This window comes from Montipora foliosa, chromosome 1 (genome assembly GCF_036669935.1).
Source record: "Montipora foliosa isolate CH-2021 chromosome 1, ASM3666993v2, whole genome shotgun sequence".
Taxonomy (NCBI): Eukaryota; Metazoa; Cnidaria; class Anthozoa; order Scleractinia; family Acroporidae; genus Montipora; species Montipora foliosa.
In genome coordinates, this window is record NC_090869.1 from 42559607 (window position 1) to 42583843 (window position 24237).

General features: G+C 38.2%; 1 protein-coding gene across 1 annotated transcript in view; it reads right to left on the reverse strand.

Annotated features, from left to right (window-relative positions):
* Positions 1–24237, reverse strand: part of LOC137998965 (U3 small nucleolar RNA-associated protein 4 homolog) — a 46244-nt gene that overhangs the window by 13498 nt on the left and 8509 nt on the right. The window contains exons 3-13 of the mRNA XM_068844809.1: positions 17666–17785; positions 14863–14931; positions 12297–12381; positions 4494–4586; positions 3355–3430; positions 2818–2893; positions 2309–2356; positions 1945–2013; positions 1667–1778; positions 807–886; positions 271–358 (exon numbers count right to left, since the gene is read on the reverse strand). Of these exons, the coding sequence (XP_068700910.1) occupies positions 271–358; positions 807–886; positions 1667–1778; positions 1945–2013; positions 2309–2356; positions 2818–2893; positions 3355–3430; positions 4494–4586; positions 12297–12381; positions 14863–14931; positions 17666–17785 (916 nt within the window). The remainder of the gene's footprint in view (positions 1–270; positions 359–806; positions 887–1666; positions 1779–1944; positions 2014–2308; positions 2357–2817; positions 2894–3354; positions 3431–4493; positions 4587–12296; positions 12382–14862; positions 14932–17665; positions 17786–24237) is intronic.

Here is a 24237-nt window from a genome sequence, read left to right on the forward strand (position 1 = left end):
GGTGCCGTATTAGAGTTTTCCCACGTTCCAGTTGCTGTATTCCAGGAGACAATTGTTTGATATTTCGCTGTAGTTTTGTTAATCAATCGATCCTCAAGTACGGTGTTACATTAAAGACAATACGATGTATATTTTACTGTTTTAAATGACATTATTGAAGGGGCTGCTACATTCGAGGGGATTGTTACTTTCGGTGGGGAGAGCGTTACTTTCGGAATTCTCGACGGTATCTCATCAATGAGAGAAATAAAATAACACAGCTTTATAAACCTGTTTGTTCCAGCTGCCAGAACTGTAATCCACTTGCCATTTGATACATCAAAACATTTGCTGTTGCTGCCAAAAATACAAACGGACTCTACAAAAAAAATGGGTCGGGCAATGTTTCGTACTTTCAATACTTGTTACTATTTAAGCTATTATTTGTGTGGTTAAGCAAAATGTGAAGTATGCACAATGGTAGAGGATCCATCATCAAATCCTTTTTGTAAAACAATGAATTCGATTACAAGTTTACACTTTTAAAACTTGTGTCTGTATTTGTGTCCTACCCACCAACATGTCTCACATGTAAACCATGTTAAGATTTATGCAAGCTTCTCTCTGCTTAAAAACCCAATTTGCCTGGTTTTACTGTAATGTTCAAACCATAGATGGCACTGTATTTACTAACTGGATGATGAAGAAAAACAAGTAATTTTTATGAAGGGTTGCAAGGTTACTCGCAGAAATTCAGTCCTTTTGCTAGGCCTTCATGTTTTGAATGTAAAAAAAAAAAAAGACCAGTCACGTCTTGTTGTACTTACATGAGGAAATGGTGAGATTTTTCTTTTAGCTGATCTACCAAACTCGTTTATGGAATACAGCATGACATTAGGGTCTAAACCTAGATTAGAAAGGGAAATAAATGTACAATATTGAAAAGTACACACACTGGAGTCAGCCTTTCAAGAGGGGACAGGTTAATAGAGTTTTCATATTCCTCTTTTGGCACTGATCTCCTTTCATGACTGGTTGCTTACATCTTATCTCCAAATGAGACAACACAGGTATTTGAGTGGGGTATGTTTTGTAGCAGGGGCTGACCATAAGTGTTTCTCCAGCCAAACGTTTCCATTTTTTGGCAAACGTTTGTGCATATTTATCCATTCAAGATCTGCAATGTCTTAGAATATGCAAATATAATAAATACATATAACTACAAAATTATTATGCCAAAAAGGTTTCTGCCATCTCAAAATCCACATACCATCAATGCAGGTGCAGTATGAAGACTTTCATGACCACGAAATTCATGGCTTAAAATCAATGACTGCATCATCAACTGTTTTTTGAGCAAGCACATTACAAAGCTGTGCAGAACATCCAAACTGTCGTTTTTACTTTGACACTTTGACACTGTTTTGACTTTTTGCAAGTTTTTGCGCATGTGTGGCCAACAAAGAAAAGAAAATACATATCTACACATTCACTTAATTCCATAAAAACAAGACACAAACAAGACAAAATGAGGTTATTAAGTTTATCTTTGTTTTACTCGTCGGGAACTTATTCAAGGTCGAGGGGTTTAAGACCATAAAATATTAATAGTCAACAAAAACTGTATTAGTCTACACTTCACTCAGTTCTGTTCTGACAAAACAAACACATTGATAGGTGATCTTACCTCCAGAGATCAAAAACTTTTCATTTCTGCATGTACCAAGAATAGCTAAGCAACGAACATCTTGTGAAAACATGCGTTCTGAACCTGCCTTGACCCAGGTGGAAACACCATTCTGTGTAGGTAGTCAGATTTCTTAATTTCAGAAGAACATATACATGTACCAAAAGAACTCGTTTGTTCAAACAAGTAAATGCAAAATGGTATGCACAAGAAAATTATGGAATAAAACAATACACTTGCATTCAGATTTACAGTCAGAAAAAATTGATTGTATTTACCTTGTTAGTAATCTGTCGAAACTGAACAATCTTACTGTCCACCCCACCACTGAAAACAATGTCTTCCTCCTAACAGAAAAAAAAAGAGTTTGTATTTCATACTAATATGTGTACACTGTATGTGGATCAGAGCATTTGTGGTCTAGCCATAGAAGATGACAACATAGCATTCACTCAACAATAAATTATTGTTGTCATTAATTTTTAACAAAATCTAAACGAAGAAGTAGCTTTCAAATATATTTTGCACTATCATGTTCAGAGATCTGAGCATCATTTTTGACACAGCCACCACTCTTGAGTTAGGACTATATTACTGAACTGTTATGACAAAAGGATAAGAATCTTAAAGATACGAGCACACCTCATTCAAACAAACAGCAAGTACATCTGCCAAATGAGCTCTAAAACTCTACAAAGATAACAAAAAAATTGAAAACCATTTTCAGTACAATTTAAGCTAAAAAAAATCCCAGTCCATCCAATTAATGTACAATGTCACTGCAAATGACCAGGGTTACGAAAGATATGATTTCATTGAGTTGCATGAGTTAAAACATGTCAAAGGATGATCAGAAGCTAAATTAAACACATTACAAAGACTACACAAATAAAACTTCAAAGGATTTACCAGAATGCAAAATGACATGGTAATGAATGTACCAGAAATCTAGAACCTACAAAACCATGATAAATTATGCAGTCAACCAAATGGGATACTGATTTTAATGAAAAGCTTGTCACCACTAAAGCTCAAGGGCATGTGAGTTGAGAGGATCCCAAAAAAGACTATTCCAGCCACTCAATGTGATAGCTATTTACTCTAAATCAATGAGCCTTTCTGAAGCTTTTGCTCACATTTTGTCTTTTTACCTGTAGTAGTGTTCCATGTATGCCATCCCAAAACTGGGTATTCCCTAGAGAATCGCCTGTAATTATCACAAAGTTTCTGAAAGAAAAAAGGCAAATAAAATAAAAAATAGCTACCTATTTTTTAAAGAAAGTCAATAGATCGCATGTAACTACATTATTTGTATGAAGTATTCATTATAACCATTAATTACTACATTTTAGCAACAAGACATAAGCCATTCAAAAACTTTCTCATCTAGTACCTACACCTACATGCAATTACTAATCTACATAGGCCATAACTATATTGTCAATAACAATAGACAAGAAAGATATTATCTTAGAAAATAATATGTAATTTATTGATAAAAGAAAACGAGAAATTACTGAAAAAAAAATGAACAAAGAAGACCTTACAAGCGTGAAGCGTGAAGCGTGACTTGAAACCAAACCTGTAATCTAAATGAGTGTCTTATCATGGCAAATTAGATAGTGCAGACAAGGAAAACACACTAGATGTCTTTCCTGGCAAACTCTATATTACTAGGAGATAATTACCTTGTTATACATATAGCCCATATTAGAGTGCTTCTTGATTGAAATTCATCCATGGTGATTCGTAAACTGCAGTTCCCTAATAAAATAACATCCAGTTAATTAGGTTTCAATCCAGAATGCCCAAGTAAAACAAGAACTTACTTATTATTATTCTCATTGTTATATGGTCATCTTGTTAAATTAATCTAAATTGCACTTAGTCTAATTTTCAATCAAGTTCAGCAAAATACATGTATGCTGTTTATCACAAAAGTAAGTTACAGTACTTGCTGCTAAAGTCGTACATCTATTACGGTATGCATCACCTTGTCTGTTTCTTATTTTCTTTTATTGTTAGTCCTTGTCTTGTCCACAGGAGTGAGACAACGAGCACCTTATCCTAATTTTAATCTCCTTATCTTAACTCCTTTTAGCAGACTTTGTTGACCTCATTTTGCCAACTACATGAAATTCCTCAAATTTGTTGAGAATTTGAAAGCTTTTTTGTCACTGACAGTCACCAGAGAGTTCTAAGCACATTTTTTGTTTCATGTTCTCAGCGTCATGGCCACATTCACATTCACATTGTCAATTGTGTAAAACCTGTGCAAATGGTGACGATGCTGACAACAAAGCTGATAAAGATGAAAATGAAGATGATGATGCTGGCAAGATTGTGGGATATAAAGGAAGTTATAGCAGTACCAATTATCATAGGAGCACTTGGTTGTGTCAATGTGATTTCAACAAGTGGATGGAAAGACTATGAATTAAACTGATTGTGCCATTGGTTAGGAGACAGCATTACTTGAAACAGCCTCAATTTTGAGAAGATGAAAGAGTACAGTCAAGAATGTTCGGTCAACTGTTATAACCTTCTAAGAAAAAATATTACAGTATTTATAAAGATCAGTATGGGAAGTGGAGGTACATGCAATAATGATAAGAATAATAATACATGCACATGTATGTTAAATTGACATTTCCACATGCAAGCCTTTTATTGGGCCAATGTAACAAATACAAGTAAAGCCAAGGAAATGAACCATGCATTACTCAGAGTAACTCAAGTCTGCATGAATATTATTATGAAACATCTCTGAAAAACTATGTGTAAACTGTACTCATAACCTTTGATCACCAGTAAAATAAATTCATACCAGATGAAACATTGTAGACCCTTACTGTACTGTCAGAAGCTCCAGTAACAAGGGTATAATCATTGTGGTGCCAGCTGATACACAATACCCTACCTAGAAAAAATTAAAAGTTCTTAACAAAACACAGTCATAACTTGTGCTGCACATGAATAGCACAATTTTAAGGCACAAAGAGTTGTCAATGAGTAAGTTTGCCATACACGTAGGTGGTAAGTGTTTCCTCCTGAATGAGAATCTGTGTTTAATTTAACTTAAAAGCAACTAGACGCTCCATGAATGTAAACTGGGTTGAATGTTGTATGTGTTACACAAAACTAGAAGGCACTGAGTTGGGTGGTATTGAACTGCAGAGTTCCAGTTAATTTTTTCAAGTGGAGTGTCATTTAGGCCATTTGAGGGGTCACCCAGACGTCACGCCAGCAGTGGCTCTTTGGCTCACATGTTCTCATATTGATTATTTTGTAGTGCCTTGTCCCATTTTGAGGTCTTTTACTTTTTTAAGCTTTGGTAATAAATTCAGTTCAAAGATAATGAGTAAAACTCATTCAATTCTCCTTTAAATAGTCCGCAAAAGAACTAACTTCAAATTGCTCTGATGGACGTTTTCCTGCATGTAATGCATGTCTTGCATTTGCACTAAGCAACAATTATTCCACACACTAAGGAAGGACTGAACATGTTATTTCCAGTTCATAATTCCTCTTCTTTTTCATCTAATCTGATGCCAGGTCAAAATGTTTTTGGGTTAACGTTTGCACCAAAAAGTACCCCAAAAGCTAGGAATTAAGAGTAAAATGCAAGCCAAAAGATACCCTGGGTGCCAGTTTGCAAGGTCGGAGAGAACACTCCATGATTCCAAATCAACGGTCGAGGACGAAAAAACCCCAGAACCTCATTTCCATGTGTAGAGACAGTTCAAATTCTCATCATGAAACTGAAGCTGAGACTGCTTCCCATGGGACACAATGAAGTGCACCATGGACAAACATTCCTGAAAATTGTGATTGCAGTGATGGCTATTGATTTCAACAGCTTTAATAATTTTGGAGCAATTTCAACGATATTGTATTGTTGTCAATCTTTTCCCTCAAAACAGTGATGGCTATTTATTTCAACAGCTTTAATAATTTTGGAGCAATTTCAACGATATTGTATTCTGTCAATTTTTTCCCTCCGAGCGAAAATTTATTGTTGAACATGTTTAAAACAGGATACTGCAATAGCAAAGAGCTGTAAATCACTGAATAAAGTGCAGAATAGACGACTTCTAAATGTGAGAAACTTTTGCCTGCCCTTACCATTTTTTGTTCACGAGTCCTCCGTTCCTAGATACAGTTGCAACAAATGTTGCAAATTCAACTTTTTCAGTTAATTTCCCTGACAAAGGAGCTTGAGTATCTGCAAATGCTCTCATGCGCGAATCAAAGCAAAATAATTTAACTGCAATTAAGATGGGTCTTTCCACGTTGCCAAAGCCGTTAAAGTGTATGAATGCACTGAAGCAGCACACAGACCATCGGAACAGTTTGCCCTTTTTGTCTGGGGCTGAAGTCATGCAATGCTGCTTGTCGCAGCAGGTGTTGAGAACCGGTTTTTCAATTTGTCCAATCAGAAACTCCCTCCAATGCAATGTCCAATCAGCGAACTAGGACAAATTATGTCCCAATTTGATGACATGGAAATGAGGTTCTGGGGTTGTCCGACCAGAGAAAATTTTTTCCGTCCTCCACTGTTGATTTGGAATTGCAGAGCATTCTCTCTGACCTTGAAAAAATCCTCTGGCACCCAGGGTAGCCAAAAGACAGAAAAAGAAAAGGATAACAGTTTTTTACATAAAACTCTGAATTTTTAATTCCCAGTGAAAAACTAATGGCATTTGATCATAAAAACACTAAAATTTCTGCAGTCTGACTTCTCTAAATCAAGGGGAAGGTCATGATGTTATGTCAAAATGAAAAAATTGATCATGTGCTAGGCAACCACAAAGATGCATGTGATCACCTTGTGTCAACGTTTTTGTTTACGTGGAATGAACTACAGGGAAGATTGTTAATCGTTCGTCGTTTTTAGAGTAAGCCAAGAAACTTCTCTCTTTTGTTAATAATTATTTAACTGAATATTAATTTTACACTTCATCTATTTGTCAGGAAGCCTTCTTTGTCTGTTTTAATCAAAACAGGGCTTGTAATTTGAAAACCTAAACATCTGTGGGATGCAAAAACAACTTGCGAACATGTGAACCTGAATTGTATCACAAATCACAATGCTGACAAACACAAAAGCGAAGGAAATGGTTAATCAATTTGAAGTCTTTCACTGTCTGAATGTTTTTGGGTTAGATAAAGCGATATAATAATATTGTTGAAAAATATTCGTGTTAATGATTAATGTAAATTATAATCTTCACACTAGTAAGTCGTAGCAATAAATTGGATTAACCAGGAACTTAAAGAAATATTTTGGGCTTCCCAAATAAACTTCATTTACACCATAGTGATAAAAAAGATCTTTTTCTGACGTTAAAAACTATAGCTATCTATTAATTATTTGCCAGAAAGAACAAGACTCAAACTACTCTGACTTTGTAACCTTAAGTTATCAGTATGTAAGTAGAGGTATGTAAATGTGTAGTTTAGTGTGAATTAATAATAATATTGTAATAGTACAGTACAGTTGCCAATAAAAAAAAAGAAAGAAAACAAGAAACCCAATCCGTGTCAAACCAACCATACACAACAAAATAAATTTCTCACAGGAGTTCAGGATGAAACCCTTTTCTGAAGAATCTTTGCCTTAAATTTTTTTAAAAAATGGACAAGGGTTCTTTCAAATAATTCTTGACTAACAAGAATTAGTCAAATTTTTACCTGAAGACTGTGCAGAGTTGAGTACAAATAAATGTAAATAGCCAGACAACAGAGATCACAGATCCACTAAAGGTGTTTGTAAAGATCTTTATTATTAAAAAAACATCCCCACAGAAAAACGTGTGAGTTTACAATAAGAATATAACATTCTATACTAATATTCTATACTACTATGCAACTAAAATGGACTTAAACAAATTTAAATAGGCATCTGGTAATAAAGCATCACTTGAACCTCTCAGTTCTCACACATGGCAAAATAAAATCATGGCCCCTGCTTCTTAAAAAATGTGATCTTTGTGGAGGAAGAAGGTCATAGAGAGGATGAGCTGCATCGGTTATGATGTTGTTCCATAACTGGCTATCTCTTAAAACGATGTAACTGGTCATTGGGGTGTACTTGGAGGTATATCCATATCGCAGAGCAAGCCTACAAAACTTATCAATGTGTGCACTGTATTTGCCCTGGTGGGCACAGGCCCATACTTCTAATGCATATAAAAATAATGACATCATGAAGCTATCAAATAACACAGTCAACTCCGATAAGGAGTAGCCAAAGTACTTGCAGACCTCAAAATGTAAAGTCTAGAATTGGCCTTACCAAGCATATGCTCAAATTGAGTATCCCAGTTGCACGGGTCTTCATTAAATGTTACTCCTAACAATTTGAGCTCCTTCTTCCTAGCTATCCCATCAATATCACCTGGAGGAGTTTTCCTGGTTTTCCCTCTTACTACCATTTCAAAGGTCTTCTTGAAATTTAACGTCATCTTGTTGTCGTCTGCCCAGAGTTTGATGCTGCAAACTTCTTGATGTGATAGGTCAATCTGACCTGGGCTTGACCTGATAGGTACACTAACTGTGATGTCATCAGCATATTTAATCAGTAGTGAACTTGAACTAACAGGCTTGATGTCATTCACCAAGATGGAAAATAGGATGGGACCAAGAACAGTCCCCTGTGGGACACCTTTGCTAATGTCGAGGAACTCTGTTACAACACCATCCACCACGACTCTTTGTTGGCGGCCACACAGGAAGCTGATCACCCAGTTGATGATAAATGGGTTAATGTCATAGGACTTTAGTTTGTCACACAAGACTCGATGGGAAACAGAATCAAAAGCTTTACTTAAGTCAAATGATAGGACCCGGACAAAATCTGCATCCTTGTCCAGCCAATCCAGCCAATAATGTTGACACTTGATTAGAGCCATAGATGTACTGCGGCCTTCCATATAAGTGAAACATTTGCTAGTTTCCACAGTGTTGGAACAGCTTGATGAATTAATGAACTGTTGAAGATTGCCGTAATCACGAGAGCAAGATGATGGGAATAATCACGCCAGAACCAATATGGAAACTCATCGGGTCCAGATGCAGTTCTCTTCTGGTGTGTTAACAGTTTTCTAACAGCATTTTCATTCACAATTGGAATACGAGTTCCAACAGGTACATGTATTTCAAGAGGCTCAGGAGCTTCATAGGTGCAATCCGTATTAATGAACTGAAAATATGCCTTGATGACATCTGGAGATAATACTGAACTAACAAGTGTTCCCTGTGATTTTCTCCCCGTAATTCGGTTAGCAGTTTCCCACCATCCTCTGGAACCTCTACTACGCTTCTCCCACTCCTTGTTAGTTGCATTCACCTGGTTCATGCGAATGAGGGTATTTTCTCCTGGAGAATCAGGTTTTCCACATGGCTACCTCGGTGTACAGTGCTATTTCTGATATTACAAAGGTGTTTAACCAAGGGGGACATGTAAGGAGGGTCTCTTGATGACATCTTGACACAGATTAGTGGGAAGCTCTCGTGCAACATTGCATAAAACCTCGAGTTTAGCAGCTGGGCACTTTCTTCTTGATCAGTCAAGATAACTGACCTCCAGTCAAAGGCTTTTAGTTTTGATTCCATATTAATTTGATGATGGTCTCTTGTGTCCCGAAAACTGACGTATTTTCTTTGAGGCTTTGTTGGAATTAAGGGTGATACAGTGATGACGAGATGGTCAGACCTCACAAGTCCCTTATGTGTTTTGCCTGCCTTCCAAATTAGTGGAGCGTTAGTCAAGAAAACATCAATTATATTGTTTTTTCACCTCTAGTTGGACCCTGACCATCTGATGCAAGTCATGCTGTTGCATAAGATCCTTTATCCTTAGCTTGTTTATATCTCCAGCGATCGCAATCTTTGCATTTGGATCGTCTAACAGGATCTGATCACAAAGTCAGATACATGTATAAATTCCAGGAGATCGTTAGCATTATAGATAGGGTCAGGTGGGTGGTAAACACATGCTACATAATATTCAGAATTATGAGAAGTGTTCTTGCACCAAACAATTTCAGAATCAAAATCCTCCTTGACATTGAGCGGCTTAATTGTCCAGTCATTCCTACAAATAACTGCTACCCCACCTCCAGCTCTTTCTCCTACGTGATCTTTACGAACCATCACATAACCATCGGGACAAATTGAGTGGGACAAAATTTTCTTGTGCATCCATGACTCAGAGATAAAACAAATGTCGATATTATTAGCACTCAGTTCAGCATACAAAGCAGGGGCTGCGTCAGCTTTTACCAAAGACCGGGCGTTGAGGATCATACATTTAGGCACCAGCCTTGGGACAGTTGCAGCTTTCTCTACGTTCACAGAAGTGAGTGTGCGAGATCATAAACACTGCTACAGGTGTTGCGTGATGACCGACGTGGTTCAACAATGGGAATATTTAAGAGCAGATTATTTCACCTTTCTTTGACTTTCCTTCCAGCTCTGCAATCTCGATAGCCTCTTTTAATTTTGTTGTTATTTCCAGTCGATGAAAAACTTGATGAAAAACTTGAGATCGTGTCCTCCATGTACAATTGAGAGCGGTGAAACACATCCCAAAATTGTACAGAGTGACTTGATAAAATGTCTTGAGAGTTATTTGCGTAGCCGTGGCGTGAAACACAAAAATCTTCTTAAGTACCAGAGACCTGTGTTGGAATAATACTTGCAAGGTTCCGTATGTTATTTCCAAGAGCATCTGGCCCAGGGTTGGTTTCCACGTCCATGGCCACTGTCAAATTGACTCGAAAGGGACGGAATAGGCAGATATGTCCACGCTTTGTCCAGGCACTAATTATTCGAAATGAAGTACTATGAAGGACTATGTAGCTTGTGTGGTAAACATTGTCCTCGAATGACCCTACAAAATCCAAAGTAGCCTCTTAGGTTGTAGAAATGCAGGGCATTTTGAAACGAAGTGGGTGCCCCAAGGAAAAAGGCAATAAAAATTGCAGCAGTTCGCAACGTGGCAGCCATGATAGGCGCTAATTACATAAGTTCGATTCCTTCTCTCTCCAATCGGAAAAAGTTACCAGAGAATTTTCCATTTGGTTTCAGTGTCATCACAAGTTAGTAAAATACTGGAAATACAGCTCACTTTGATACGGCTGGACGAAGTCTATTACTCGTTGCTTTTTAAGATTCCAGATATTTATTTTTCACCGCCTGTCTTGTTTATCCAATTGATCTTCCATTCTTGAGCTCCATAAGAGTGTATTTTGTTTAAAGATCCACTCAAATGCCATTCGTGTTCCAATGACTTTCGATGCCATTGCAGGTTAATAAAATATTCTACTGTGTCCGCTGGATAAAATCTACGCACTTCTACTACTCCCAGAAACCTACCACAAATATGCACAGAAGACTCTATGCACAAAGACACTACTTAGCAGGGGAATGACAGGAAATACTTTTCCCGACAAAAAAAGAAAACGGATAAATTTAACTCAGTTATAAAATAACGCAGTAATGAGTTTTAAGTTGGTATTTCACAAGAATATGACATTATTGCTTCTAACTAGGAAAGGACATGTCCGGCATGCTTCCACCAAAATTAACGCTAGCTAAAAAAAAACCTGATTTTTCAAAGCAAAGTAATGACACTGCACATATCTACTTTATGAATGTAGAACCTTCCTTTTAATCAAAGCTCTACTAGTTAATAGGCTAATCTAGTCCTATGCAAAGTTGTCCAAAGCAGGTCTAGCAATTATTATCCTGGGCCCGGTTCCTCGAAAGCCGATTAACTTAATCCAGGATTAGCGTAAACTTTTGTTTCATGTTTTCAACTTTTTGGTGAAAGTTTCTTTTGCTTATTTTTGTTTTTCAGGATTGACGTCTTCTCGTGTAAAGTTCTGCCGAAAATCTGCGTTGAACAGCATTTGGGAGTAGAGAAATAAACTGCTTGGTTAATTTTTAATCTTAGATTAGCGTTAATTGGTTTTTGAGCAACTGGGCCCTGGGTCTTACTACCAAAACTATTATTGAGTTATCACTTAATGGTTTTTGTGGTTTTAGACACAGATACATCTGCTCAGTCACATAGCATCTACATGTATGTGATGTGTTCTTCACAAGGAAGTCTTATGTTGTCAATTGCTATAGCAAAATTAATGATTGGTACCAATTGATTCCATTGGGAACTGAAATGAGAACCAACATACAGTAGCACTGAAAAAACTGTATGCAAATCATTCCGTTTTCTGTTTTGCTAGGTTAGGTTTTGGTTCTTCTTTACATAACTTCTGTTACATTAATAAAAGTTTATTTTGGTGAACACTACACTATGGGCGCTTTCCATTTGACAGAACTGACTGGCCAGACCAGGCATTTGGAAGGACTAACTCTACAACACTCCTCCAGAAGAATATGAGAGATTATCATGCAAGTGTTCCTTCAAAATTGTTGTAAAATTGGTCTGGCGGGCTAGTTCTGACAAAAGGAAAGCGCCCTACATGTATGTATCAAGGTAATCTATTGTCCTTTGTAATACGATAGCATTATGTCAGGATTGCATAGTTCTAGTGAAATGCTGGTCATCCGAGCAAGTTTGTGAAAGAAATTCTAAACACTAAAGAGTAATTAATTTTTGTACCTTGCTGCTGATCAAGGGATTTGCTATAACACAAGCCATCATTTGTGACATCAAATAATCTCACACTACCGTCCTCACATCCTGCCTGCAAACCAAGCAATAACTGCATTATAATGGTATCCACCAAATTGGACACAGCATTACGTCAGGCAAAATTAAACTGAAAGCACATGATTAATAACATCATTTGTAGGACAGCTGATTCTCACAATATTCTCATATTAACAATGTATTAAATTGGACATGTTGATGTAATCCCTGTGCACTTGGCGAGAAATTTGGGTTCCTGGTTTGACTTGCACAAAGATATGGCAATGCATACAACAACAACAACAACAACAACAATAAAACTTTATTAATATTTAACAATTAAAAGAAGGACGTGTACAACTCGCGTTTAGCGTAAGCTAGTCGAGGCGAGTTGTGCAGGGAAAAAAAGGGATAAAGAAGAAAATAAACCAATTTGTAAGCTTCAAATAACAGACTATGAAAAATGACAGGAATAAACTATAAATAAAATACAATCATTAGCATCAGGAGATAAATATAGTTACACAATTGATTGATAATAAGTAGCTTAATAAACTAAACAAACTAAACTACACTGTACATACACTGTGCATACACTGTATAACAAACACTGACACACAAAAATACCTTACTAGTGAATATAATGAGAAACTGATTCATGAATTTATAACCAGTCCCCTCTATGGAATTCCGGACCATCACTTGCAAAAACTCCAACATGTCATGATTCAATGCCAGTGCACAATTGATCTGCTGTGCACCTAAATACCGGTATTTAAACTCGTAGAAGGCTGAAAATCAGCTGTTGACAGAAAGGAACTGGTGTATATCCTGACTACAGATAATATGAGTAAAGCCTTCGATTCTCTTTGCCATTCCCTTACTGTAAAGAAACTTATGGCTTTAGACAAAACTCTCTTTCAGTCCCCTGCTGTGGAATGTGTTCCAAAATGACAAGTCATTCCATGTAAAAAACGCTGATCTGAGTATGTACGCCAATGACCACCAGATGTATGCAATGGGGACGAAGCACAACAAAGTTACACAAAGTATAAAGATCCAAGGAGAGCAAGCTCTATCTTGGTACAAGAACAACTATCTTTCAGCCAACCCAGAAAAGTTTCAGCTACTTACAATCAACCCAAGAAATGTACACTCTAACATTGATAATGAAGATATATCTGTAGATGGACATGTTAGTGAGAGAATGGGGGAAATAAAGCTTTTAGGACTTCAAATTGATGAAAAACTAAATTTTACCAGTCATAAGTGAACTACAGTGTACATGTATACACCAAGCCCAGCCAAAAAGTAGGGGTCCAAGTGTGGCTATGCAACTTGATACCTTGTAGTGCTAAACTTATCACTTATTACAAGTCATCAATTCTGTCCCATATAACCTAATGCCATCTAGTCTGGAACTTTTGCAATGCATTGGATCGGAGAAAGCTTGAGCAGATTAAGGAATGAGTGCTTAGAGCAGTAAACAAAACAAGATCAGTGTCCTATCAAGAACTGCTAGACCGCGCCAAACTACTGACGTTGTACAATAGATGTCTACAAGACATTAATTGCCACGATGTTTAAAGTTAAGCACTGTATCATACTCACGAATATTTCTGACTTACTTAATTTAATTTAAAGAACACTCAGTATAACTTAATGAATAGTGACTTCAAACTTAACCAAGATTCCAAACTGTTAGATTCAATAGGAATTCAATAAAATTATATGGGACCTCTCATTTACATGTACATGTAGTTGAAGTTGCCAAGATACTTCTTAATAAGAATGATTGAAACTCTGGACTTGTTGAAGAGGGACATCAGGAAAGTTGATCTTTCATTTCTTGTTTTATGATTTGTATCCGGTATTCAACTATTATTGTACAGTGTCCCCCATTAGCTTATAGCTTAAAGACATTGACACTTAATAAAGTTCTCATTTCAACATTAAATGTGGCTATATGGCATACTTGCTGTGTACCAGGTCTGACCCTTTCATTAAGTAAAGTTATGTGCACTCTTGTAAAGCCAGTGCTGTAATTTAACATGTGAACAGATTTCAACATTTATTGTCACCAGTGGCACCCAGCCTTTCCAGCGGCAGCAGCACCTTTCATAATAAAAGTAAAGTTACATATACTTACATTTTGTAGTGTAGCAAAGGCAGTGTTGCAACATATGAAAAGACTTCGATGTTGACTGCTAGTCAAAATTACTGCAAGTAGAGCACCTTTAATTGAAACTTAGGACCATATTGGTTTGAGGTACAGCCTGTAGCCTCTCTTTTGTTGAAATGTATAAGGCCTGAGGGGCCAGCATTTTTTGATGACTAAAATACTTGAACTGGCAACCATATCTGAAAACTTAAGGGCCAGCTAACCTCTCGGTTTTTTCCTGAAAGTTGAGCACTGCCTTACCTTGTAACCATTAGAACAGTTGATATATCTGTTAGCAAAAATTTGCACCTTTAGTCAAGTTCATAGAGGTTTATACGACCGGCATGTACAATATTATAAATTTTTTAAACTTACTGCTAATTGAGTTCTTGCATGATTAACTGCCAAACACCACACTGCTCCACCAAAAGAATCTACTGTTGCCTGAATTGTCAAAAAAACAGCAGCTGTAGTTAAATCCCCTTGTTAAATGAGCACAACAATAATTAGATATTACTGATTGATGACTTCTTTAGCTTCCAAGTTGAGACTGGTGCTGTATAATAAAATTTGTATTTTGCCTTGAAATACGTGTAATTCTTGGAGAGGAAACTAGATTGCCTTGTGGATAACTCTTATCACACAACTCTGCACAGTAAATGGTCATTGTGCCAACTATAGTAAAAAATGAAATCCTGCAATTTGTCACCATGTTTTCATGGCTGGACAGTGGACAAATTAATTGACCACTAAATTAACAAACTCTGCAGGCAGAATATGACAAAACAAATTGATTTAACTGTATGAGCATCATGATTATACAGCTTGCAAAATCAGAAATGTACATGCAGTTTTGTATTTTTTTCCTGATGATAGATGTGACCCTCCACGGGAAAACAGTGAATAAGGTGTTTGCACGTGCACAGCACGGTCCTAACACATTTGCACGGTACTTTGTCTAAGACGCTTAGCATGTGTATTTGCAAGAACAAACAAACACAGTAAATTCCTTTGTCCTTGACACCGTACTAGCTCTGTGCTTTTTCTTCAAACACAGTTTGGTCATAAACCCAAAGAAGAGTAGTTTACTGTTCTTTATTATAAACAAGATGTAAGATTAATCAAAGATCATGAAATCCATTCTGCATGCTTACTTGATTTGTCAACAAATGGATGTGAAATTTACGCAGTCAACTTGACGTGTAACATATGTTCATTTCCAGCGTCAGCATCATCTTCTGTTCGTTGTTTGTCACTGATTTGCCGATGATAAACCAATGCTGGTCGGTTTGCCCACTGAGCTAGAAACTCCACTGATCCCGCTTACTTAATGTATACAGCAGAATTATGTGAAACAGCAGAGGGTCTCTTTGCTCAAATTTAGCGCTTCTATTGCACTACCCAGAAAAAAGCCATGCTCACGCAAATAAGCAAGGTCTACCGGTAGTACAAAACTTTCCTCAAGCTTTGACAAAACGCTTTTTTAAACTTATGGTGCGAAAAAAAAACACAAGCGATGACAACAACCTCAGTTTGGGTAGTTAAATACCGGAATTAAACAATAAACAGTCTCCACAGTATGTGACACAACGCATCACAAAACACACCGACTTCAAATAGATACATGTACAGTGACCTCGCCTCTTGCCCTTGTTTCTGTCCTTTGTATTTAAACAACAAATCAACATGACAGACCACATGGACGATGGACAAATTAGTCTTAAAATTTGTCATTTTTAACTGAAGTCTGTCACACTTGCTTTATTCATAAGTTTTGACCACTTTAATAGACTGCTGGTAGAAGTGCAATCGTCACCAGGCGCTGTTACAAGGCAATTGTTACAAGGTGCTGTCACCTTGGTCAAATGAGACTGTGTCTGCAAGCTTTTGCCACTAGTGAAGTTTACTTAATTAAATGCCAAGGTCGTCATTTAATTTACAACCATCGTTCACTTCGTTCACTTCGAAAGCATCCATCGTTCACTTCGAAAGCATCCATCGTTCACTTCGAAAGCTATAGCCAGAAAAACAGAAGTATTAAACTGAGAGACGACTTTGCCGTTAATGAAACTTCACCAACGGCGAAATATTTACAATGTAAATTAAATGACGACCTTGGCATTTAATTAAGTAAACTTCACTAGTGGCAAAATAGCCTTCCTTATAATTATCATAAACTAAGGGATAACTATCGAATGGTGTTGAATGACATTTTATTTCCATTATACTAACACCTGTCAGATTGTTTCCGGACTGTCAGATTGTTTCCGGACTCTAAATTTTTCGTTTATTACACAAGTTTGACCGTCAAAGTTGTGTATTAAACAACTTTGACGGTCAAACTTGTGTAATACACAACTTTCACGGTCAAACTTGTGTATTACACAACTTTGACCGCCAAAAGTGACGGTCAAAGTTGTGTAATACACAAGTTTGACCGTCAAAGTTGTGTATTACACAAGTTTGACCGTCAAAGTTGTTTAATACACAACTTTGACGGTCAAACTTGTGTAATAAACGAAAAATTTAGAGTCCGGAAACAATCTGACAGTCCGGAAACAATCTGACAGGTGTTACTTTCAATATTATTTTGGCCCATGTTGAATCTTCTGTGCTTGTGTGACATCCGCAGTGGAATATAGCAGTTTATAGTTCATGCGACCTGGCCTCGATAGAATTATCAGCGTGTTCAGAGTGTTAGAAGTTGACACAGTAAGTGTGTAAGCACACGGAAAGCTCATCGCATGCTCTCTTGTCTATAGTGTGTAAAAAACAAAGGCTTCAACTTTAATAAGAAAGGCTATTAACACGTAGCTAACGTGTTAAGTCATGAGCACTCCTTTTGTTTCAACGTGCTAATGTGCCGTGCGCATGCGTTCACCTTTAATATTCACTCTTTTCCCTTGGAGGGTCACAAATTATCATCCACCAGCTGCAGATGTGTCCTCAACACACCAACAAGCTTTCAAAAGGCAAAACTTTTCGCATACACAGCTTTTCAACCCTCTCACGAGATGAGAGCCCTACCTCTTGAGACAAAAGACTTGTATTAAAAGAGAAAACATTCATCTAGAGAAAGGGTGGTAACTTGCTTCTGAGCACTGAATAGGACACATGTACCAGTAGAGTTGTAAAAAGAAGTTTTTGCAAGAAACAGGAAAAAGTAATATCCAAATACCTTGGGACAAAGGCTCTTCAAGTTCCATTCGGTAATTTCAGCATTAAGGCCTCCTGTAAATAGCCTTCCTTTACACCAATCGAGTGATTCCACTGATGTGCCATTACAGCCAGGAATGATCTAAGAATTAAACAAAATCATGTTAACAATCACGTCACCCATACTGAGCCATAACAGAGTTAATAGTGATTCAAGATAATTGTACTTACTTTTTGACTCCTAATAATAATTATTATTATCATTCTCAAGAGCAATGAGTTGCTACGATTTCCCTAAAAGGTCCCTACTTCATTATACAAAAGTCATACAGTGTACACTGCTCCCTTTAACAAAACAATAGCAGTGACAATAAAATGATGACTGCTGCACTTACACGTAGTTTTTAGTATTTTTTTTTTTTACCGAATCTACAAAAAGCTGACGTTTCGAGCGTTAGCCCTTCATCAGAGCGAATCGAGGAATTATGGGTTACGTGTAGTTTATATAGTAGAGTGGAAGCTACGCTATTGGTGGTAACATGGCAACATGAAACTACTCTACTCTACTACATTGTATACTCTACTCTACTATATAAACTACATGTAACCCATAATTCCTCGATTTGCTCTGACGAAGGGCTAACGCTCGAAACGTCAGCTTTTAGAATCTCTGTACGGTGGCCAATTTACATTATCAACTCCGTTGATAAAACCAAATTTTTGTATACTACTTCCCCACGGACGCAGCACCACAGTTTCTTTAGAAACTACCCCCTTCATTCAATTGTTCCACTAGGGCATGCATGCTAGGTCCACTTGTTGTGGGCCAGAGGCATGGGGAACAAAACATCGAAATGTTGCGTTGAAACTGTTGCTTGCATTTGCCCAGCCCGTTCAAACATGTCGCAACATTATGCAACAATTTTGCATGATGTTGGGTTGAAATGTTGCGAGCATTTGGCCAGGCCTTAAAACTTAAAACTTTTAGTCTTTAACAAGTTTCCTGTGGAGTCGAACAAAGAAAAGGAGAAACAGTGGAGGTTTACCAAAACAAAAATAAATGCCAGGTGTCATGCGAGTAAGTTCTGTCATAGGGATATTTAATACAGTTATATTATACACTGATTGTTGATTAACATTTTCACACTCTTTTAGCTTTTTTTTTGTAAGTGATTGGTATGATTACAGTAAGAAAACATGAATTTTGAACATTAAGTAGAATCAATAGCTGTGATAATTAAGCCGCGTGTGCTGCTTCCAAGTAGATATGAATGCCACAATCGAAAAGTCGCATGCAACTGTAGTAAATAAATGTATTTTAGATCTTATGCCTTCTAGTCATTTCATCAAACCCTACGAAGGCCTTTAATTCTGCGCAGCTAACTTCATGAAAACGGGCAATGTGCTCGGGGGTATTTAAGAGCTTTAGACAACATACCTACGTTTCGGTTACCATTAATTCCCATAGATTATCTACTCCTAAGATGAAATGACAGATGATTGGTCAATTATCCTACCAAATCTCCATGACAACAAAAAATACAGTTTTACTAAGGGGGAGTGGGTAGAGGCCTAAGATCAAGCCACCATGTTTGTGGCCGGTTATGATAATTCAGAGGTTGTCGCGCGCAGCCAGTTACAGCCGGTTTGGATGTGGATGGGTCAAAAATTTGTTCGCCGGTTAGGCTTGCAGTGCAGCTCGGAGATAAGCGAACCAAAAACTGCAGATGCAAGTCAAAACACATGCAAAAAGGCTCATTAGTATTTATGAGCTCCCCTTTTGTCTTTCTTTTGTTGCCTTGTCTTTGCGTCTTTGTTTAGTCTCAATTGTTTGCGGTGTGGTGAATGTGAAAATCATTTGCTTGTTCGCTGGTCGGTGCATAACTAAAAGAGCAAAAAATCTCACCATATGCTTATTCTAATGGCGCCAAGTCCTTCTGATGATCAAGTTTGCTTTTGAAGAAATATAAACCTAGCGACAAACTGCACACAAGAACCTTTTTAACATCGAAATTTACATGAAAGCGTTAAGAGCGATAATAATTATTATTAAAACAAACTTCGTGCCGGTGCATCCGTTTAGTCGTAAACTAAAAAACACTACTTGTAAGCAAAGGGCTCGTCATTAACAGTTTTGTACAGCCATTCATCACCTAAAATTGAGTATTTAACTCCTTCTGTCGTTTTGGACGTGAATACTTAAGTAAAGCGTGATGCTCAGCGATAGGTGAAAAAATACAAACAACTTTGGTGTCCAAGGCCGTTGCGTCTGTTACTCGTAAACTTAAAAACACAACTCATTAGCAGTTTTGTACAGAAATTCATCATTTAAGGCTGAGAATTTTGCAGCTTGAGTTGTTTTGTTGTAAATTCAGCAGTAAAGAATGATTTATTGGCGTGGAATTTCAGCGCGACAATACGATTTTAATTCATGTAATATCCACATCTTCAGTTCTGTTGGGTACGATTTCCTGATTTCAAGGGTACAATGCTTTCACTTCAGACACAAAATTTTTCTTCAAAGGCTCAATGATGCGCTGATCACATTTATTTGATTTTTCTGCAAGGAAAAGTATTCGGCTAATTATGGGCATGCGCTGGCAAGAGGTCATCATGATGTGATTCCGGACATAAGTCGCTGATGCAAACGGTGAAATGCTCTCAGTTCAAAGAAATGATTTTTTAAAAACTTTATATGATATGCCGATCGCATTTATTTTTGCACCCGTCAGCAAAAAGTCATCGTGACATGACTGTAAAGACAGCGTCACAGCAAGCACTGAAAAAATCATGTCCATTACCAGTCTGTTAGTTAGCAGTTAGTTTTGTCTGTTTAACATTAAAACGTTGATGTAAATTTTCCCGTGTGAGGTCACAACTGTCTTACAATTACACAAAAAAGTGGCCAGAGAATACATGTAAGTTCACCTTCTAAGTACACATCCTACACGTATTTCACAGGTGGGTGCGTGCGTTATGTCAACTGAAACCTTACACAAGCCATGGGACCTGAAACCCCCCGCACACCTGTGCCCAGACTCCCAGCCATGTGTGAGAAAAATGTTTCCCGCTTCTTTCGTTTCTCAGCCAGTGGAAAACCCCACTTCTCACGCACCGCCGGGAGCCATGCCAAGCCGAACCACACAAATGTACATAACATACTTTCTACTCGCACAAAAAAACGGCAACACGCACAATTTCAATGGCAAAAGTGGAATGTAATGATCGAAATAAAGTTCCTTGGATGTCTAGTAATTAAACACGAGAAAACAAGCTGTTGGCACGAACAACATGGGATCAAAGGCAATGGCAATGTCCATCCTTAATTAACTTTGAACAAGTACAAGCACGTCCAAGGACTCATTCTTTATATGTAAATTGTTCCGAGCCTTCTTACTACACCAGCGGTTGGCATAAACAACAGAATTAAACACAATGCCAAGGTCCATCCTCAATTGACTTTGTAATGTTCAAGTAGAAGCGAGTCTGAAGACTCCTTTTCATAATTGTTCCCAGCCTTCTCACTTCTTCAACCTCCATGTCTCTCGAAGAGTCTGTCTGGCACACCGAGAGCTGCTGCCGCAGAAGCTCCTTCTGAACGCAGGCTATGGGTTCCAAACATACAGAAGTGGGGTCCAGACCCTCCTTGCCAAGTTCCTTCTTGATCAGCTCCTTTGCCCGACTGTAAGACAAAGCCTCTTTCCACAGATGAACTCCTCTTTTGGTATGCAACACGCATCAAAATAACGGAGAGCCTTTGGAGTGGTTCCCAACTCTCAAGGATTTCTCAATGATTTTGACTGGGCAAGGGGTTGAACTGCAACGGGCTACCAAAACCCATGACCCTTTGAGGAACTGATTATTCTTCTGTTTTTCTAGAAAAATAGCTACATGGGAATCAGCAAAATAAAAACTGTCTACTGACAAATATGTAATTGTGCAAGTCACCCCATCGAAGGAAACCAAAGAAACCCATGGAGAACAAGGCTGCCAGCTGGAGGTCACCAAGGTTACCCTTCTCAAGGCAACTGATCACTTTCCGCACTACCGGATACGCACTCAGCTCCTGATAGCCACTCTTTTTATGAACCCAACTCACAGAGTACACTGCAGAATTCACCAAAGACACTGACTGGGTCTGTTGAATGAGAGATATGACGTACAGCTTGAAGACCACAGAATCTGCCGGCAAAAAAGCAGCATTGTGACGACTGGCAATGACTTCCAGGATTTATAAGCGCGCAGATTTATAAGTCACAACTGTTGTAGCAGTGCGATCACAAACCAATATAGCTGGTAACGCCTTTGATAGCTGTTGCAATTCCGGATGGTTAAAATGAACTGCATGAAATTCAGCTGGGAAGATGACCTCCTCCACCATGTGCTGTACAGCTGCAACACAATGCCATAAGAGCAGGGACAAATCCAGTAAGCTGACGTACCATAAAAGAGGAGTAGATCCACATGCATGTACACACACTAAAACTTGGATCCATAAAAGAAGGATTAAGGAAGCCATAACAGCTTGGTGCCCATAACAGGCCTTATGAGCCAAAACAGCTGATAAGCCATAACAGCTGAGTAAAAGCAAACAGGTGCCCATAACAAGCTTGAAACTCAAACAATAGCAGACATGATGATGTGCATGGCACCAGCCGCCAAGGGCATGAATGGGTCGCCAAGGTATCACCAGCGGCTCTGTCATTGTAGCTAAAATAAAGCGTAACATAAGGCAGCAAGCAAGCCTCATAAGTCCCAACATTGGAGCCACAGAAGCAAAGCTGAAGTGGCAGTAGACCAAAAGGTGGCGCACTAGTTGCAAAGACACAGCTGGCAGCTGCTCCTGGAATAAAGATGCCCTCATAAGGTTGGATCCTAAGGGAATTTGTTACAAACCCCCTCCACGTACCACGCTTGGTAATAAGCAGGGGCCACCATGGTGCAGAGTGCCATTCCAGGACTAAGAGGGTTCCATCCTCCCTTCCATCTGACATGTGGCACAAAACATGAGGGACCAGATATGGTGGAGGAAACAGCCAATTGTAATCCCCTGCCCATGAGACAGTGAAGATATCAACAGCTTCACAACCAGGGTTTAGTGAGGAATCTGCTACAAAACTTGTCCAACTGCTTAGTCTTCACACTTGCAAACCGGTCACTTACAAATAGATCGCAGTTGCTTAAAATAAGTAGTGCTATCTCTGGTCATGTTGTGCCTAGGGGTGGTATTCCCCAAGGGACTAATTTGGCCCCCTTGTTGATTGCAGTACTTGTTAATAACCTTGCCAGGCAATGGAAGATCAGGGCTACAATGCAGACCAGAAATAAGCATCCCAAACAATGCGTATGAAACGAGCATAAGAAAATTGCGCACACGCGTCTGCGTTTATAACACACGCATCGAAAACGTGCCTTCATCAAATATAATTAGTATGTATGAATTGGCTCATTGTGTTTTCATTGTTTAGGTTCTTTTGTTAGTTTCAAAGCAACACAATAGCTGTGTCAACTGTAGTGAAGTGTTTCACAAAATTGCAACCCGCGTTTCCAAGTGAAACGCACTCGCTTCCGCTTCATGTTTAATTTCCAACATTTGAAAATTACTTTCGCTTCTCGCTGCATCACAAAATAACATATAAGTGAGTGGAATAATATATCCCTGTGATTAAAATGTAGAACTGGGCCATTTTCCATTCGAAAGACTTCGCTTTTTAGTTTTACCAACAAAAATTGACGATCAGTCAATCGACAACAATATAAAATCATCAATATAAAATCACAAAGCAAGACTTGAGCGAATGGCGCCGTGAAATGCGGCATGAAAAACGAAATAAGGAATATACTCAATCGCAAACAAAACGCCATTTAATGTCTCTGTTCCTTATGTTTGTGTGCTAACTACTAGTTATGATCAAACATTGACTCCAGTTGGCATTAATGGGGGAGCACTGCCTTGCGTTAGGTTAGCCTGTGCGACTTCCGGTGATTGTGTGACAAAGGAACTTCACTTATCTCCCAAGCACTACGAGCTGAATTGAAAACAGCACGTGCTGGATCGGAAAAGAGTATCGGTTAGCAGGCACTATTCAAAAGGCGTGAAATGCCGCATGGAAAACGAAATAAGGAATATACTCAATCGCAAACAAAACGCCATTTACATCATGTGTAATACTTTTGTAGAGTATTTCAAATTGATTGTTTTCATGCGTGCCAGAAATTTGCAAAGGCGCTTGAATACTGGCATTGTGTCCTTTTGATCAACGGGGCTGGTTTACTGTAAGATATCTGCTGCATCAATTCCTTTCTTTAGTTTAGTTTTATGGAGAAAAGTTACTGCGGGTTGGCTGGAGGCATACGCCATGAGAGTTCAAGCATGACATCGAATTCAAAACCCTGTGTGAAAGGAGGCCGAATTCATTCAAAGATACAAGCACCTTTCAGTGCCGGCTGTTTAATTTTCTTTCAGCTACGCATGCAAAATATTGTTTGTTCATACGGATGGCGAAGGCAGTGAAAAAAATTAGTGGAACAGAACGGACTTCCCTTTGGTCTGCTTTTACCAACATCTGTTGTTGAAGAACCTGGAACCGTATG